The 17,281-nt window shown below is 46.9% G+C and overlaps 1 protein-coding gene across 1 annotated transcript in view; it reads left to right on the forward strand.

Annotated features, from left to right (window-relative positions):
- The window catches only part of TESK2 (testis associated actin remodelling kinase 2), an 81,725-nt gene extending 65,871 nt beyond the window's left edge, over positions 1–15,854 (forward strand). The window contains exons 10-11 of the mRNA XM_063427696.1: positions 13,632–13,773; positions 14,326–15,854. Coding sequence (XP_063283766.1) covers positions 13,632–13,773; positions 14,326–15,305 — 1,122 coding nt within the window. The 3' untranslated portion in view covers positions 15,306–15,854. The remainder of the gene's footprint in view (positions 1–13,631; positions 13,774–14,325) is intronic.
- Positions 15,855–17,281: the final 1,427 nt, after the last annotated feature.

Here is a 17,281-nt window from a genome sequence, read left to right on the forward strand (position 1 = left end):
GAACAGTAGGACCTAATATAAATGCTGGATGGTTCGATCTTCATAATGGTACTAGGCAGGGGTGTCCCTTATCCCCTTTATTGTACATCCTGTCCCTAGAACCCCTTGCCATTTATATCAGAAATAATTCTATGATCAAAGGAGTCTTAATAAAAGATAAAGAATTAAAAACTTCTTTATATGCGGATGATGCGCTAATCACTCTTACCTCCCCAGAAACCTCAATACACCACTTAATGCAGGAAATAGATAAATACTCAGAGATATCAAATTTTAAGTTAAATATATCTAAATCGACTGTGTTGTATATGAATATGGACAAGTACATTATAGAAATCTTATCACAGAAATTTAACTTTATTTGGACTGATAAAGAATTGAATTATTTAGGTCTAATAATCCCCTCTGATATAAACTCCACCATGGAGAAGAATTTTTTATACCTAATGAAACATACAAATTCTAAATTAAGACAATGGAAAAGCTTGGAAATTTCATGGTTAGGTCGCATCAATATTATTAATGCATATATTCTATCAAAGTGGTCGTATTTCTTTTCTATGATCCCGCTTAAAATTTCAAACTTTTGGCTTACTATAATTCAAGTCTGTTTTACCAAATTTATTTGGAAGAATAAAACCCCTAGGATTACTAGAAAAATCTTGTCAAAAAAACTTTCCAAAGGCGGTCTAAATTTTCCAAATATTACATATAATTATCACGCCAACATGATTCGACACATATATTTACTACAGGATCCTTTGATGACCAAAGAACCCTGGTTTATGATAGAATCTGCGGCCACCCCTACCCTGAATTTGCAAAACATTATGTGGATGGATTATAATAAAAAATCTATCAGCCCTCAAACCAATTCTACTATTTTGATACAATCTATAGAGGTATGGGAAGAAATTAAAAAAATTCTGGGTTTAACTCAGCTGATCCCTAGATCGGCCAGACTTAGCCTATTGGAACTAAATATTCAAGACCTTTCATTAACTCACTGGGCAGAAACGGATAAGATAAGAATAAATGATCTTATGACAGCCGATAATATACTACCATTCCAGCAGATAGTGGACAATTTGCATATTTCGGGTAGGGAAATTTTCACTTATCTTCGAATCAAAAATTACATAGACAAAAATGTTATAAAAAGTTCCTCCCCATTATCAATTCAAATGGAATATATTTTTGATTATAAATCCTTAAAAAAGGTTACTTAATTTTCTAACCAAGTACTGGACTCTTTGAATGTTACCCCTGTTAAAACTATTAGAATATGGGAACAGGAGTTACAAATGGCTATCTCTGAAACGGATTGGTGTATTTCTCTGACTCATGTTGCGAAATATGTCCATTGTCTGAATCTGGTGGAATGTCACTTCAAAATTCTTTTTAGGTGGTATTTTACCCCAGCAAGAATCGCTAAGATGTACGACAATTACGACCCCACCTGCTGGAGATGCGGAACCCATATAGGGTCCTATATACATATTTGGTGGTCATGCCCCATGGTGCGTCCGCTATGGACCTGGGCATTCTCCACTTTTACTACTTTGTCTCATACATTCATTCATCAAAACCCGGCAGCGGCCCTTTTGCACTTGAATTGGAACCTCAATTCCAAACAAGTTCCAATTGCTACTCATTGCTTTATAGCCGTAAAAATATTAATTGCCAGGAATTGGAGATCATCTATCCCATTCCAAAAAACTCTTTTTTTTTGTAAATATAATTTTTATTATTTTTGGAATAAGTATTGTCAAACGTAGAAATTTAACATGGAGACACGCAGGTCTCTAGCTCACATATGTATACATGGGCACGCAGGCCCGTTTATCGTCTGTTCTTAATTTTGGCTCGCAGGCCTCAAGTGATCTCCATAAGTAAAATGTTAATAGAGAGACAGACCGATCTCAGTAGGATGCTATTATATTCGACATATCTAGACGTTTCAGGTCTCTGGAACGGCAGCTCATAGGAAAACCTTTACTACCCCTGGTTTGGTTAACACTCTGTTTCATGATGTTTGTGGAACAGCTGTTTTCGCGCGGCTTGGCCGTGCCTGTCCCAGTCCCATCTGTGCTCTCTCGGAGTGTCTGGTTAGAGGTGTCGGTTAGCGTCAGCCTGCCCATGGCAACCGTTACCTGTGCTAGCTTCTAGGTCGGTCCGCTACTCCCGTCAGGCCTGTCTGTTATTTCCAGGTCGTGGACTTGGTCCTTCTTGGTCGGGGTGAGTGGGAGAGGTCGAGGATAGAGGGTTAGGGTCATGGAATTAGGGGGGGAGGTGTCGGGTGCGTCTGTAGTCCCTTATGGTTCGTTTCTGTCTATCAGTCTCAAGCGGTCCATAAAGTCTGGTTTCGAGGTCTGTAATATCCAGTGTGTCCATGTGTTAAAGTATGTCTGTTGTGTGTTTGCTGCTGTGTGTTGGAATTCCTCTAGGATTCGGAGGTCTTCCATATGGGCGAACCAGGTGGTCAGTGGTGGTGTTGTGGTTTGTTTCCAATATTTGGGGATAATGGATTTGGCCGTGTTCAGTATTCGTATGGACAGTGATTTTTTGTATGCGGATCTTGGTATCTTAGTATGGTGCAGGAGCATTTCTGCAGGTTTAAGGGGGGGTGGGTCATCTGAGAACAGTTGCAGCATTTTGTGGATTCCCTGCCAGAACGGGATGATTCCCTTGCATTCCCACCAAATGTGCATGTGTGTGCCCCTTGCCTCTTCACATCTCCAGCATTGTGGAGAGTGTGTCGGGGAGATCGCGTGTAGAGTCGTTGGCGTGCGGTACCAGTGTGTCATGATTTTGTATGCCGTGTCCTGAGTCTTGCTATAGCTAGCGCAGTGGTGTGTGAGGTAGCAGATTTTTCCCCATGCCACTTCGTCCAGTGTGTGCCCTAGTGCCTCCTCCCATTTTCCCATGAAGCCTGGTGTGGTCGTTGGTGTGTGAGTCAGTAGTAGGTTGTATAGAAAAGAGACGCCATGTGCTAATGGTTGGGGTTCCAGGCATTCCCTTTCGAATGCTGTGGGGGTTCTCGTGAGCGATGTGCCCTGAGGGAGTGTGGCAATGTAATGGCATAGCTGTCGGTATTTGAATTGCGTCAGGAATGTGATTGGTGTCCCTCCTCTAAGCTCCCTTAGGGTTTTAACGCCGTCGTGTCTAAGGATATGTCTGAGCCTGGGTATGTGGTTTGGAATTATGTCCCTGAAAGCTTTCGGGTCTTGGCCTGGGGGGAACTCAGGGTTGTATGTCAGAGGTAGCATGGGTGAGGGGTGCGTTGACAGGTTGTGTTTACCCTTCGCCCTCTGCCATTCCTGGATGGTGGCCCTCATGTATTGTGATTGTGTGAGCGTCTTACTCCCTGATCCTGGTGGTATCCATGGTATTATCGCTGTCGGTATCCCTGCCTCCCCCTCCTCCGCCTGCTTCCAGAGCTTGTGCACCCCCTCCTTGGACCATTCCAGTATCCGCTGGAGATGGCAGGCTCTGTAATATAAGTGGAAATCCGGGAGAGCGAGACCGCCTCTGTTTTTGGGAAGGGTAAGTGTGTTGTGGCTAATCCTGGGTCTTTTCCCGTCCCACACGTATCTGCCCAGAGCGGAGCGTAATGTGGTGAAGAACTTGCGAGGAATTGTTATGGGGATGGTCTGGAACAGGTACAGCAGGCGTGGCAAGAAGTTCATCTTGACCACCTGTATTCTGCCCAGCCAGGATATGTGTGGGTATGCCCATTCCCTCATGTCTGCGTGTAGTTGGGCGTGCATCGGTGTGAAATTCTCCCCGTACATGTCCCCCGCCTTTCTAGTTAGCCAGATGCTCAGATAGCGGATCTTGTGTGCTGCCCACCTAAAGGTGTAGCTTTGTCGCATGTGTGTTGTCCTGTGTTCCGGTATGCTGATGTTAAGTATGGAAGATTTTGTGTTATTGATTTTTAAATTAGATATGGCCCCGAAGTCATGTAGTGCCTTCAAGATGTTGGGAAGAGAGACCTCCGGGTTCGATACATAAAACAGCATGTCGTCTGCATATGCCGCAATTTTGTGGTGGGTCTTTCCCACCGTCACCCCTGTGATGTCTGGGTTTGTCCTGATGGCCTGTAAGAGTGGTTCCAGTGCAAGGACAAAAAGTAATGGGGATAGGGGGCATCCTTGGCGGGTGCCATTTCGAATATCGAATGCCGTTGTCAGTGCCCCGTTCACCACTACCTGTGCGGATGGTTGCGTGTATAGGGCCTCTATCCAGCCTCTGATTCTGGGGCCCATGCCAGTTCTCGCTAGTGTTTGAAACATGTATGACCATCCGACTCTGTCAAAGGCCTTCTCCGCGTCCGTGGACAGCAGGAGGAGGCCCCCGTGAGCGTGTTTCTGGCTGTGTATCAGAGTGAGGGTGCGCATAGTGTTGTCCCGTGCCTCTCTCCCTGACACGAATCCCACCTGGTCCGGGTGTACCAGGTGGGGCACGTGTGGTTGCAGTCTGTTGGCCAGGATTTTGGCCAGAAATTTAAGGTCACAGTTGATGAGAGAGATGGGTCGGTAGTTTCCGCAGTGGTCCCCATCTCTACCTTCTTTCGGGAGGATGGTGATGTGAGCTGCGAGTGATTGTTTGGGGAAGTGGTGGCCTGCCCTGATAGCGTTGTATGTGTCGACTAGTGGGGTGTAAAGTATGTCCGCAAATGTTTTGTAGTAGCTCCGGGGTAAGCCGTCGGGGCCTGGGCTTTTGCCCGGTTTCGTCTGTTTTATTGCGAGGGCCAATTCCTCTAGCGTGATCTCCTCCTCTAGAAGGTCTGCGGTGTTTTTGTCTAGTGAGGGTAGGTCTTGTGTAGTGAGGTAGTCATTTATTTTGTTCATCAGGCGTTCGTCGGCAGCCTGTGTCGGTGGGCGGGGCAGATCGTATAGGTTGGCATAGTATGTTCTAATTATGTCTTGGATCTTCATGGGTAGTCGGTGTAGTGTGCCTTTATCGTCTCTAATGCGCTCTATGTATGTCTGCTGTCTGCGTTTTGCTAGCATCCTAGCGAGTAGTTTGCCACTCTTGTCGCCATGCAGTGCAAAAAACGCTTTGTGTCGTAATGCGTCCCTGAGATGTCTCTTCAGTAGGAGTTGGGTCAGTGCCCTGCGGAGTGTAAGAAGTTTGTCTTGTAGTGCGTGTGTTTGGGTGCCCTTGTTTTGTGTGTCTATCTCCTGGATTTCGGTGAGTATTGCGGATATTTCCGCTTCCCTTCGCTTTTTCAGCAAGGCTCCTTTTTGGAGGAAGTGGCCTCTCACTACACTCTTGTGTGCCTCCCATAGTATGGTCGGTGTCGTTTGTTCGGGTGTGTTTAAGGTGAAGTATTCTCTTAGTGTGGTGCCAATGTCCGCCTTAATGTCCGGTTGTGTTAGCAAGTGTTCATTCAGGCGCCATTTGGTCACCCTTGGTCTGTGCATCGGGGATGTTATCGTGATGGAGATAGGTGCATGGTCCGACCACGTCACTGTGCCTAGCTCCGCTCGCTCCACTAAGGGGAGGTGGAAGTGAGTCATAAAGAAGTAGTCAATCCTGGTGTAGGTGTTGTGGGGGTGGGAGAAGAAAGTATAATCTCTTTCATCTGGGTGGTGCGCCCTCCAGCAGTCAATCAGTTTTTGTTTAGATAGGAGAGTTTTAAGTGCTGTTAAGTGTTGGGTCGGGATGTGAGATGTCCCCGATGAGGTGTCCCATCTTGGGTCCATAGCTACGTTAAAATCACCCCCTAGGATGAGTATTCCTTCCGCAAATTTCTGAAGTTTGCGTAACATGTGGGATAGGAACCTATAGTGTCTCTGGTTGGGGGCGTAGATGTTAGCAAAAGTGTAAGTTTGGTCTACAATCTTCCCTTTCACGAATAAGTACCTGCCTTCCCTGTCCGTCAGTATCTCTTCTTCTATGAAGGGGACTCTTTTGTGCATGAGGATCGCGACCCCCCGTGCCTTTCCCCCCTGGAAATCGCTATAAAACCCCTTCGGGAATCTGTGGTCGTGGAAGCGGGGTCGTGCCCCTTCTCTAAAGTGGGTCTCCTGTATGTATGCTATGGACGCTTTTAGAGTGTGGAGTTCGCGTAGTGTAGTCGACCTCTTTTCAGGTTTATTAAGCCCTTTGGTATTGATGGACACTAATGTGAGGTTTGCTGGTGTGAGTGACATGTTTGGTGTGTGGTAGTGTGTGTGTCTACGTCTGCAGTCGGTCGGTCTCGGGGCGTAGGATGGGAGGGGGGGGTGGGGAAGGTGGGGAGGGTGTCGGGAAGTAAGGGGGTAAGTAGGTGTAGGAAATAACCGTCACCTGGGTGACGTTAGGGTTATGGCGTCGAGGTGTATGTGTGGGCCCGGGCCGTTTTGCGCGCCCAGTGCCCCACTCACCTGGATGTGGCGCCTATCCCGTCGGGGTGTGGGAGGAACACCGAGAAATGTCGTGACCACGTGGGAAACTCCTCCCCCAGGTGGTCCAGTTCTCGATCTCTTCCTAGTCTAGGTGGTCTGGGGATGTCTGCCTCCCATGCCTCCCTGTTCAGTGGCTCAAGTCGTGATCGTATGTGGCTGTCTCCGCCTTTGGACGTCTCTGTAGTCGAGTCGTCACCCTGGGCATATCTTCAAATAACATAAGAACAAGAAACAATAAATCATACATTAAACGATTCTATTTACCCTCATGCTTGCAATGTCTATACAATAAGTAAAACCAATGCCGCGCTATAGAATTATGTCTATACAGAGCGTTATAGTTTGGTCAGAAAGGTAGCGCGTTCTGAAATGATTGGAGAATACAAATAACACAAGTAAACCTTCATAAACATTCAAGTTATTTCTGCGCGGCTTTATGGGCCGGCCGACCCCCCCGCTCACCCTCCCCTTCCACCTTAAGATAGTTGTGCCGTGATACAATAGTGTTGCTGCAGCTAATACCTACAAAGTTGGTTATAAATCACCCCCTGCCCCCAGTTATTCCCAGTGACCCTAGCTCGTGGTGAGAGGTGCCCCTGTGCCCTGTCAGCTCTTCCATGCTCTGGAGGGGTATCTTGAGTGGTCTGGGCATGTGTTGTAGCCTATGTGTGAGATGGTCCGCATGGGGTGACATGCGGTCCCCTTTCCTGTGTATCCGCTCTCTAGGCTTCATGGAATGTCCCCCCCTCTTCCCTCCTCTATCCTCCTCCTCTACGGGTCGATAGCGGCCCTGTCAGTTCCCGAGTGAGCCGGGCCCACACCTCTCCTCTCCCGCCCGCTCCTGCTGGGTTCATCACGGGTCGGTGTAGGAGAAGCGTTTGCCTAGACCAGTCGGCCCCATCTTGTGCCCGTCTCCCTCCCGGCCCTTGCGTAGTCTGTTACTTTCGGGCTTTACCTTCTTGCCCTTCAACCCTCGCTCCCTCCCCAAGTGGTTGGGCTAGTCCCTTGCCAAAAGTCCAGCATATACTTGCGAGTCCTTCGGTATGGGCGTCGTCTCGGTTGTGGCCGGGGGCGGCAGTCCTGTGATATATCGAATGGTTTGCAAAGTCCGGGCCGCACCCGGGGTTTCGTAGTTCCGAGGGCGGGTGTCTCCGGAGGAGGGGTGTCAAAGTTCTAGACAGAACATTAGGTATTATCTTTAAGGTGGGTATTCCTCGTGTCCAGGTGTGGGGAGTCCATGTGAGTTGTGATAGTCCGTGTCTGGTTAGAGTTCTGCTATTGTGGTAGGGGAGTCTCTACTGGTGGTGGTCGGCCGATGTCGTCCGCCATCTTGGCGCGTGTCGTCGATCCCTTCAAAGTTGGGCCCCCGAGGGCCTCAGCGCCTGTTGCCGCGTAGTTCTCCGGGTCTGCGTACTCTGTGGTTGGGGTGGAGCCCCTCGAGCAGGCGTGTATGGTGCTAACGGGTCCGGCCACTGTAAGGGTGCCGGCGTGATTTGGAGTTCTGCTGCTAGGGCATTTAGGTCTTGTCTGTCCTTCATCAGGAAGGGGCCGTTTGGTGTCTGTACTTGTAGCCCCGTGGGGAAGCACCAGCGGTAGCGCAGCTTGTTTGCTTGTAATTGTTTGGTGAAGGGGCGTAATGCTCGCCTGTAAGCCAGCGTGGCAGGTGCCAAGTCGGGAAAGAGTTGTACCTCGGTATCACCAAGGTGTACCGTTCCTGCGTCCCTGGCCTTTCTGAGTATGTCCTCCTTGAGTTGGTAGCTCATCAAACAGCATATGACGTCGCGCGGTGGGGTCCCTTCCGGACCTTTGGGCCGTAGAGCCCTATGTGCCCGTATAAAGTCAATGGGATCATGTTGTGTGCGGCCTAGTATGGAGTTAAAAAGACCGGTCAGCGTGGTCTGTACTGGGGCGGAGTTGTCCGCTTCCTCCGGGATCCCCCGGACTCTAATATTTTGCCTCCTGCCGCGATTGTCTAGGTCTTCCATGTGGCCCGCCATTTGCTGTAGTTGGAGGGTGTGGAGTCGTAGCGTGTCCGTGTTCGCAGATTGCGCCGCTGACATGTGGTCGCAATCCGCCTCTACTTGGGCGACTCGCTGGTGTAGGCCTCGGATTTCCTCCTTGAGCGTTTGGAGCTCCGTTGAGATGGAGGTGCGGAGTTCCGAGTTGGCCGCTTTTAAGTCGGCCTTTGTGGGCAGGTTGCGTAGCATTTCCATCCAGTCTGGGTGGTGGGCGGCTGGATCGGTAGGCAGGTTGTCCGCCATGGTCCCGTCTCCGCTTGGTGTAAGTGGGAGCGGGTCCTCTGGGGCCGTTTGGCTCGTGTAGGCCTGAGGGTCTGCGTCCGCTTGTGCGGTCAAGAAGTGCCTCATGGAGGGGTTTTGAGACCTCCTGGGGGTGTCCGCTTGTTTAGGGGGTTGAGAGGGTCTATTTGTTTTGCCCATTTTCAGGGTGAAAGTGTGCTTTAGGCGGTGATTTAGCGGAGCCTTGCAGGGAGCTCTAGGTCTATGCTGCCATCTTCCTCAGCGTCCAGGCCACGCCCTTCCAAAAAACTCTTTTAATTAAACAAATTAGGTTTCAGCTACTGATGGAAAAGGGGCTAATAAACAACACAGCTCAATCTTCTAGAAACAATGCTTTCTGAATGGTTGGTTAAGCTTTCTTAGACCCAGGTTAATCTCTATGTATGAATTTGTTTTTCCTCTCTGAGATAACTGAAGATTTATAAATATAATTACACTATCTTATTAATATATACAGTTAAACTTAAATGGCTCACATATATTAAGAAGGGGAATTTATATGATCTCCATGATATTTAAATCAAGCTTATCTCTGGACGATAGTCTTTATTTATATTTTTGGACAATACTTTGTCATGATTTCAGCCATTTTGTCTCTCCTGCTCTGATGGGAAGTCGGGTGTACCTTGTATGTCTACTCGTACACGATAAATAATATAATATCTTTATATGAGTAATTATACTAACAAATGTTTTGACAGCGCAAGCTGTATGAAATTCTGATACACTCATGATGAATTTTTTCCTCTGTTTGGTTTTTGTTGTGTATTTATTCTGTCTGTATTTGTTATATGTAAAGCAAATAGAACAAAATTCTTAATAAATATATATATTAAAAAAAACAAAAAAAAAAACTGTTAATGGCTCCACAAAAAATACAAACACACAGTCTTCAGTGAGTACTATTCTTCCAATCTACTTCCCATGCCTTTTGTGTCACTTTATCCCACTCCCTCTAGCATGTAAGCTCATTGAGCAGGGCTCTCAGTCCCTCTGTTACTGTGTCATTATACCCCACTCCCTCTAGCATGTAAACTCACTGAGCCTGTTACTGTGTCACTATACCCCATTCCCTCTAACATGTAAACTCACTAAGCAGGACCCTCAATCCCTCTGTTACTGTGTCACTATACCCCATTCCCTCTAGCATGTAAACTCACTGAACAGGGCCCTCAATTCCTCTGTTACTGTGTCACTATACCCCACTCCCTCTAGCATGTAAACTCACTGAGCAGGGCCCTCAATCCCTCTGTTACGGTCACTATACCCCACTCCCTCTAACATGTAAACTCACTGAGCAGGGCCCTCAATCCCTCAGTTCCTGTGTCACTATAGCCTACTCCCTCTAGCATGTAAGCTCACTGAGCCAGGGCACTTAATCCCTCTGTTCCTGTGTCACTATTCCCCACTCCCTCTAACATGTAAACTCACTGAGCAGGGCCCTCAATGCCTCTGTTACTGTGTCACTATTCCCCACTCCCTCTAACATGTAAACTCACTGAGCAGGGCCCTCAATCCCTCTGTTACTGTCACTATACCCCACTCCCTCTAGCATGTAAACTCACTGAGCCTGTTACTGTGTCACTATACCCCACTCCCTCTAACATGTAAACTCACTGAGCAGGGCCCTCAATCCCTCAGTTCCTGTGTCACTATAGCCTACTCCCTCTAGCATGTAAGCTCACTGAGCCAGGGCCCTTAATCCCTCTGTTCCTGTGTCACTATACCCCACTCCCTCTAACATGTAAACTCACTGAGCAGGGCCCTCAATCCCTCTGTTACTGTGTCACTATACCCCACTCCCTCTAACATGTAAGCTCATTGAGCAGGGCACTCAATCCCTCTGTTACTGTGTCACTATACCCCACTCCCTCTAACATGTAAGCTCATTGAGCAGGGCCCTCAACCCCTCTATTACTGTGTGTCCATCTTGTCTGGTTACAATTACATGTTAGTCCACCCACTGTAAAGCGCTACGGAATTTGTTGGGGCTATATATTAATATAGTATTTTTACTGCAGGTTTGTACGGAAGCCCAGAGAGGCCATGTATTTTTTATATTTTATTTTGGACTTCTCTCGGTAAAACAAGTTGCATGGCGAGAATTCTCTGTAATATTATGCAGCCAGTCTGGTTGGGAGGGAGTGGGTGTGTTTTATTTATTTTAACCCTTATCTGAGCTACCCAGGTAACCCTTCATATCAATGGGTTAGTCAAATCTCTTTCTACCTTGGCACTTACCATGTACTGCATATGCATTTATATGTAGGAAAAACCGAGCCGGAATTGTTCGACAATGCGTTCCAATTTGTATTTACCGTATATACTCGAGTATAAGCCGACCCGAATATAAGCCGAGGCCCCTAATTTTATCCCCAAAAACTGGGAAAACTTATTGACTCGAGTATAAGACTAGGGTGGGAAATGCAGCAGCTACTGGTAAATTTCTAAATAAAATTAGATCCTAAAAATTTTTTATTAATTGAATATTTATTTACAGTGTGTGTATAATGAATGCAGTGTGTGCGTATGTGTGTGTGTATGAGTGCAGCGTGTGTGTATGAGTGCAGTGTGTGTGTGTATGAGTGCAGTGTGTGTGTGTGCATGAATGCAGTGTGTGTGTGCATGAATGCAGTGTGTGAATGCAGTGTGTGCAGGGCCGGTGCAAGGATATTTGCCGCCGTAGGCAAAAAATTTTTTGCCGCCCCCTCCCCCCCCCCATATGTCCTGACTTCCCCTCCTCCTCCCTCAGTGGTCCTTACCTCCCCACCCCCGTGTTCCTTCACTCCCCCCCCCCAGTGGTCCTGACTCACCCCTCCCCAGTGGTCCTTACCCTCCCCTCCCCTAGTGGTCCTTACTTCCCCCTCCCCTCCCATAGTGGTCCTTATCCCACCCCCTCCCTCTCATAGTGGTCCTTATCCCCCTTCTCCCTCCCATAGTGTTCCTTATCCCCCCCCATCCCTCCCATAGTGGTCCATATACCCCCCCCTCCCTCCCATAATGGTCCTTATACCCCCCTCCCTCCCATAGTGGTCCTTATCCCACCCCCTCCCATAGTGGTCCTTATACCCCCCCTCCCTCCCATAGTGGTCCTTATACCCCCCTCCCTCCAATAGTGGTCCTTATACCCCCCCCTCCCTCCCATAGTGGTCCTTATACCCCCCCCTCCCTCCCATAGTGGTCCTTATACCCCCCCCTCCCTCCCATAGTGGTCCTTATCCACCCCTCCCTCCCATAGTGGTCCTTATACCCCCCCTCCCTCCCATAGTGGTCCTTATACCCCCCCTCCCTCCCATAGTGGTCCTTATACCCCCCTCCACCCCATAGTGGTCCTTATACCCCCCCTCCCTCCCATAGTGGTCCTTATCCCCCCCCCCCTCCCTCCCATAGTGGTCCTTACCCCCCCCCTCCCTCCCATAGTGGTCCTTATACCCCCCCTCCCTCCCATAGCGGTCCTTATACCCCCCTCCCTCCCATAGTGGTCCTTAACCCACCCCCTCCCTCCCATAGTGGTCCTTATACCCCCCCCCTCCCATAGTGGTCCTTATACCCCCCCCCCTCCCATAGTGGTCCTTATACCCCCCCTCCCATAGTGGTCCTTATACCCCCCCCCCTCCCATAGTGGTCCTTATACCCCCCCTCCCATAGTGGTCCTTATACACCCCCCCCCCCCCTCCCATAGTGGTCCTTATACCCCTTTTTTTTTTTATTATTATTATTTATTTTTTTTTTTTTTCGTCCCCCCTCCCTGCTTGATATATGGCAGGGAGGGGGGCTCTCCTTCCCTGGTGGTCCAGTGGCAGTTCAGTGGGGGGGAGAGGGGGGCTGGCAGAGCTGTACTTACCTGTTCTGCAGCTCCTGTCAGCTCTCTCCTCCTCTGCGCCGTCCGTGCAGCTCCTTCTGTCAGCTCACAGTGTAAGTCTCGCGAGAGCCGCGGCTCTCGCGAGACTTACACTGGGAGCTGACCGAGGTGCTGAACGGACGGCGCGGAGGAGGAGAGAGCTGACAGGAGCTGCAGAACAGGTAAGTACAGCTCTGCCAGCCCCCCTCTCCCCCCAGTCTGTATTATGGCAATGCAAATTGCCATAATACAGACTCTGACTCGAGTATAAGCCGAGTTGGGGTTTTTCAGCCCAAAAAATGGGCTGAAAAACTCGGCTTATACTCGAGTATATACGGTATTTATTTTTTAAACATGCTGGCTGATTTAAAGCTCTTCCACATCATTTTGGAAGATATTTTATTTATTGAACTCCCTCAGAATTGCCATGAAATGTCCTTTTTATCTGAAGCGTAGTGAATTTCTTATTGCATATGAGCTGTGTAACTATGTATACTGACTGCAATGGGCACAGAAGCGCAAATATCAGTAAATCCCAACATTGGCAGTGCAAAGGAAGGCTTCTGTCCTGAAATCAGCACAAACCAGGATTAGTATTTTACACAATCATTCTATAAAATGCGCATAGAGCTGTCTTCATTCTACATAACGTAGCCATCGAAATTCAATGTCGGTATATTGTATAACGATACTGCTGGGTTCTTTGGATACATCTTCTAATCGGTGAACTGTCTGTCTGCAGAATTGTATTAATGTTCCTTGTCCCAAAGATAAAAACCCACAATTTATTTCCTCTCAATCTACTTCTTAAATTAAAAAAAAAATTTAAAATCTATTTCCATTTAGCAAAGTAACGTTTAATGTGGCAGCCGCCCACTTCTCATTACCTGGGAGATTAGTAATGAGAACCTCTGTATATTTGGTAAAAGCATAGTGAATCTTGTTTATTTTGAATTGTCCTGAGGTTTTTGTGGGTTTTTTTTATCATTAAATACCTAATTTTGTGAATTGTATACTTTGCTAGATTTTTACATTTCCTGCATTTATTTATTTTTTGTAATTGTCTTTTGAATTTTGTTTTTTTCATATATAAATCAGATGGACCCAAAGCTTCGACCTACCTTTGCGGATATTGTGAAACAGCTTGAACAAGCACTAAATCGTTTGAAAAATGAAGAGGCCGAGAATGAGAGACGGGCCTTGAGCCCAGACAATACAGAGACCAAACCTGTCACAAAAGGTGAGTCTGTGTCTCTCATCTGAATGTCTCCTGTCTGTGCCGACCAGGTCAGCGACTGGATCACCAATATTCTGTTACAGAGTTTCATGTTTAACCCTGTGACCAATATTTCATCGTCCAAATACGTGAGGCAGGAATTCAGCTACTAAGAGGAGGCGCCTCCAAACAGGAGTCTTTCACTCTGGTCTATTGGATCCTATATTATCCCATAAATGAATGCGCAGCAGCTGTGGTTCCCATCATCTAGAAAATAAGTGGATCTGCAAGCTGGTAGCAGGTGTACATCGGCTGCTGTATGTTGTTTCACCAGTTTTGTGAGCTAGGCTGTAGGCAGCGATTGTCTGAGCTATAGTTCGGCTCTCACTGGGGAGAAGAGTTTCCTGCCTGTGTTCATTGTATGTACGCAAGATGATATTGACAAAGCAGAAATTAAATATAATGTGATTTAATTTCAAAAGTATTGCTGTATATGACATGTTGCTGATTATTTTATAGCTATTAAATTAGTGTGCATTACACTCACTCTTATTTGTTTTTTTTTTTCTGCTGAAGGACCCAGTGATAAACCTCAAGGAGTGAAGCGCCTAATTTCCACTGTGCCACAGGATGACAAGATCCCACAAAAATCCCCACGTCCACGGAGGAATATTACTCTGTCCCGCAGTCAGTCGGATATCTTTGCTCGCAAACCTGCCTGTAAGATCAATGTGCAGGACCCATTCTACACCCCGAACAAAGGAGGGCTGCGCAAAGTAAACCCTTTTAATGCCAGAGAAGACCTAAGGGGAGGAAAGATCAAGTTCTTTGACATGCCCAGCAAGTCCGTTATCTCTCATGTCTTTGATTTACATTCCCTTAAGACTGGTGGGAGTCTTTTGGCAGGGCAGGATTGGCAGCAGGCGAGCCAAGACATTGTGGACTGCTCCTTTAACTCTGGAAGACGCTGCAGGTCACTGCCGATTTCTCCTGAACTACCAAGAAAGGACTCTAGCTTATCCACTGCCCTGTCCTCCACTGTGGGAAACTGTGATCCAGCTCAGCTGGGGGCAGAAGTCAGGCAGAAGCTCCTTTGCAGCATTAAATATGGTGTTCCAGATATCCCCCCTTTTCGACAGAGATCGCCAGCTCTGGAGCCTGTTCTGACAAATGACGAGGACATGGACTGTACCGATTACGCCCAGGCAGAGAACAGTGCCTGCTCGCCCAGGACTGAAAGCCATGAGCACGGTAATCGCAATCAGCTGCTGGTCAATCGCAACAGATCTTCTCTGCGTCCCCAGAGTCCGACTGACTGCTGCGTGGAGGAGAACTTGGTGAGCTTGCTATTGAATGCAGAGGACATGGAAATAGAGGACAATATGAACCAGAGCCTTTCCTCTCCCTTGCCTGAGTCATCTCTCTGTTGTAGCCCCGCGCCCAAACATGGCAGCATCACATTACTTGCAGGAGATGGGAAACCGGCAGAAAGCAGAGATCATCTCTCTAACTCGGTGCCAACCTGCCACAAGCTGCAAAGGATCGTTAGAATGTGACATTCAGGGGGTCCTTGCTGCCTGGGTGGGCTACTGACCTGTTTCCAGGCTTGCATCCAAGTGTTTACCGATTATTGAAGCAGAACATAAGTAAAACATAGGATTTTAATTTTATTTTAAGTGTGCAATGAGAGAGACACACTATCACAGCAGCCAAATGCCCATCTTCAGAAGAGTCGTGTGGTATGTTCTATTGTTGGATAACCTTCTGGTATCCCAGATTGCATGACACACCCTGTTATCATAAATGAGCTATAAATCTAATATTTCTACATTAGTATTTAATATTCCAATCTTGTTACGTGGGAGCAGGACATGTGACCTTGGAAATACATTCTATTTTTGATACAAGCACTCTTTAGGAGCTTTATGATATGCAGGTAAACAGGACTAAGACCTCACAGGCCACAGGCCAACGTTATAAGATTGTTCTAGTGTGGAAGAAAGGTATATTTATGGACATGTAATTCGCGTACACTCTAACATTTAGTCTGTATGTTGTGCTAGCAGAATTGGCCTATGTGTAGAATAAAAGTTATTTTTATTTCAGCCCAGAGTTATTCTATGGGCAGTGTGCGTGTCTCGGGACTCCCACTATTGCCGACTGATATCTTGCCTATTTTTCTAAGAGGTAAAAAGACCCTTAAGCATATCTTATTTTAAAAGCCAGTTTAAAATGAAGGTGAATTTTAGTTCACTTAATTGATGAAATGTCCTTTATTACAGTGTTAGCATCCCTCTTTGAATAGGCTTCCGATCACTGCATCTCATCTACTCATTTTAGTGTTTGTAGTGCTACGAACCTATCCTTGAATTAAATCCTTGCTGTTCGTGATATTTAGTATTTTTCCCTCCATCACAAATCTTTATCTCAGGCCCCTCCCCTCTTCCCACTGATGTCATACGGAGAAGTATCACTTCTCTGTTCACCGTTCCAAGTACGTGTACAGTGTGAGCATGTTCATCCTGCTTAGGCTGTGCAAGACACGCTTCACTTTAAGAAGCTCCAGGAAGGTGGTACCTAATGCCAAAGACCACACAAACGGTATTTAAAAGGAAAGTTTTCTGTGACAGGATCGGAGCACCATAACTACAACAAGCTGTATTTACAGTGCTTGGAATGTTTCTTATTCATAACAAATATTTTTCTTTTTCTATCCCCTTGTGTGAGAGGAGTAGAATGGGAATTTCAGACTGCTTGAGTGTAAATTTAAATGAATATTCTGGTGGGGTGTTTTTGTTTAGCAGTAACTGTCAATTTGCCTTTTTAAATAATGATCGTGGATTGTATTCTCCATCCTTCCTTACTGACTCTTTATGCAGCCTATAGATAGTGTTCCCTCACATTAATTAACTCTTGTAGGAAATTTAACGCGGAAATGGCTAAAGGATCTTTTAGAACAACCACACTCTGCGCAGCAGGTAACATGGTAAGCGTTGGAAAGTGAAGAGTCAACAGATTTGTAGATCCCTTTCTTGAAGGGACATGCATCACTTTGACACAGCAGCTAGCTTCGAACAAGTTACCTCGCTCTGCAGGCTAAAAAAAAAAAAGCAGGTATCGTGCGTTTTTAACAGTTACTTGCTTCTTTCGGATGTTTTTCACACCCTCTCCAGTGGGGGCACCAATCAGCATCCTATCCCTAGGAATGCTGAAAAGCTCATTGGGCTTGGCTGACGGACTTACACAGTTGCAGTTGGATCTCTTAATCTTGCAAATCCTGACAGGGAGAAGAGAGGGAGTCTGATTAGTGCGATCATGCAAAGCAGGCTCTGGTGTCGGATTCTCGCTATTGCTGCTGCACAATGATGCCCTGATTCTGTCAGTAGTCGACTGGTCTAAAACTGAGGGGGGTGCGAGGATGAAGAGACTCACCAAGCTGAGAGGCATGCCCAATAATCCAATATGACCAAGTTAATAGTAACTTGTACTTGTAACTTGCTTTATTTGTTTATAAGCTTTGCTTCCTGGTTTC

The sequence above is a fragment of the Pelobates fuscus genome, chromosome 7 (genome assembly GCF_036172605.1).
Source record: "Pelobates fuscus isolate aPelFus1 chromosome 7, aPelFus1.pri, whole genome shotgun sequence".
Taxonomy (NCBI): Eukaryota; Metazoa; Chordata; class Amphibia; order Anura; family Pelobatidae; genus Pelobates; species Pelobates fuscus.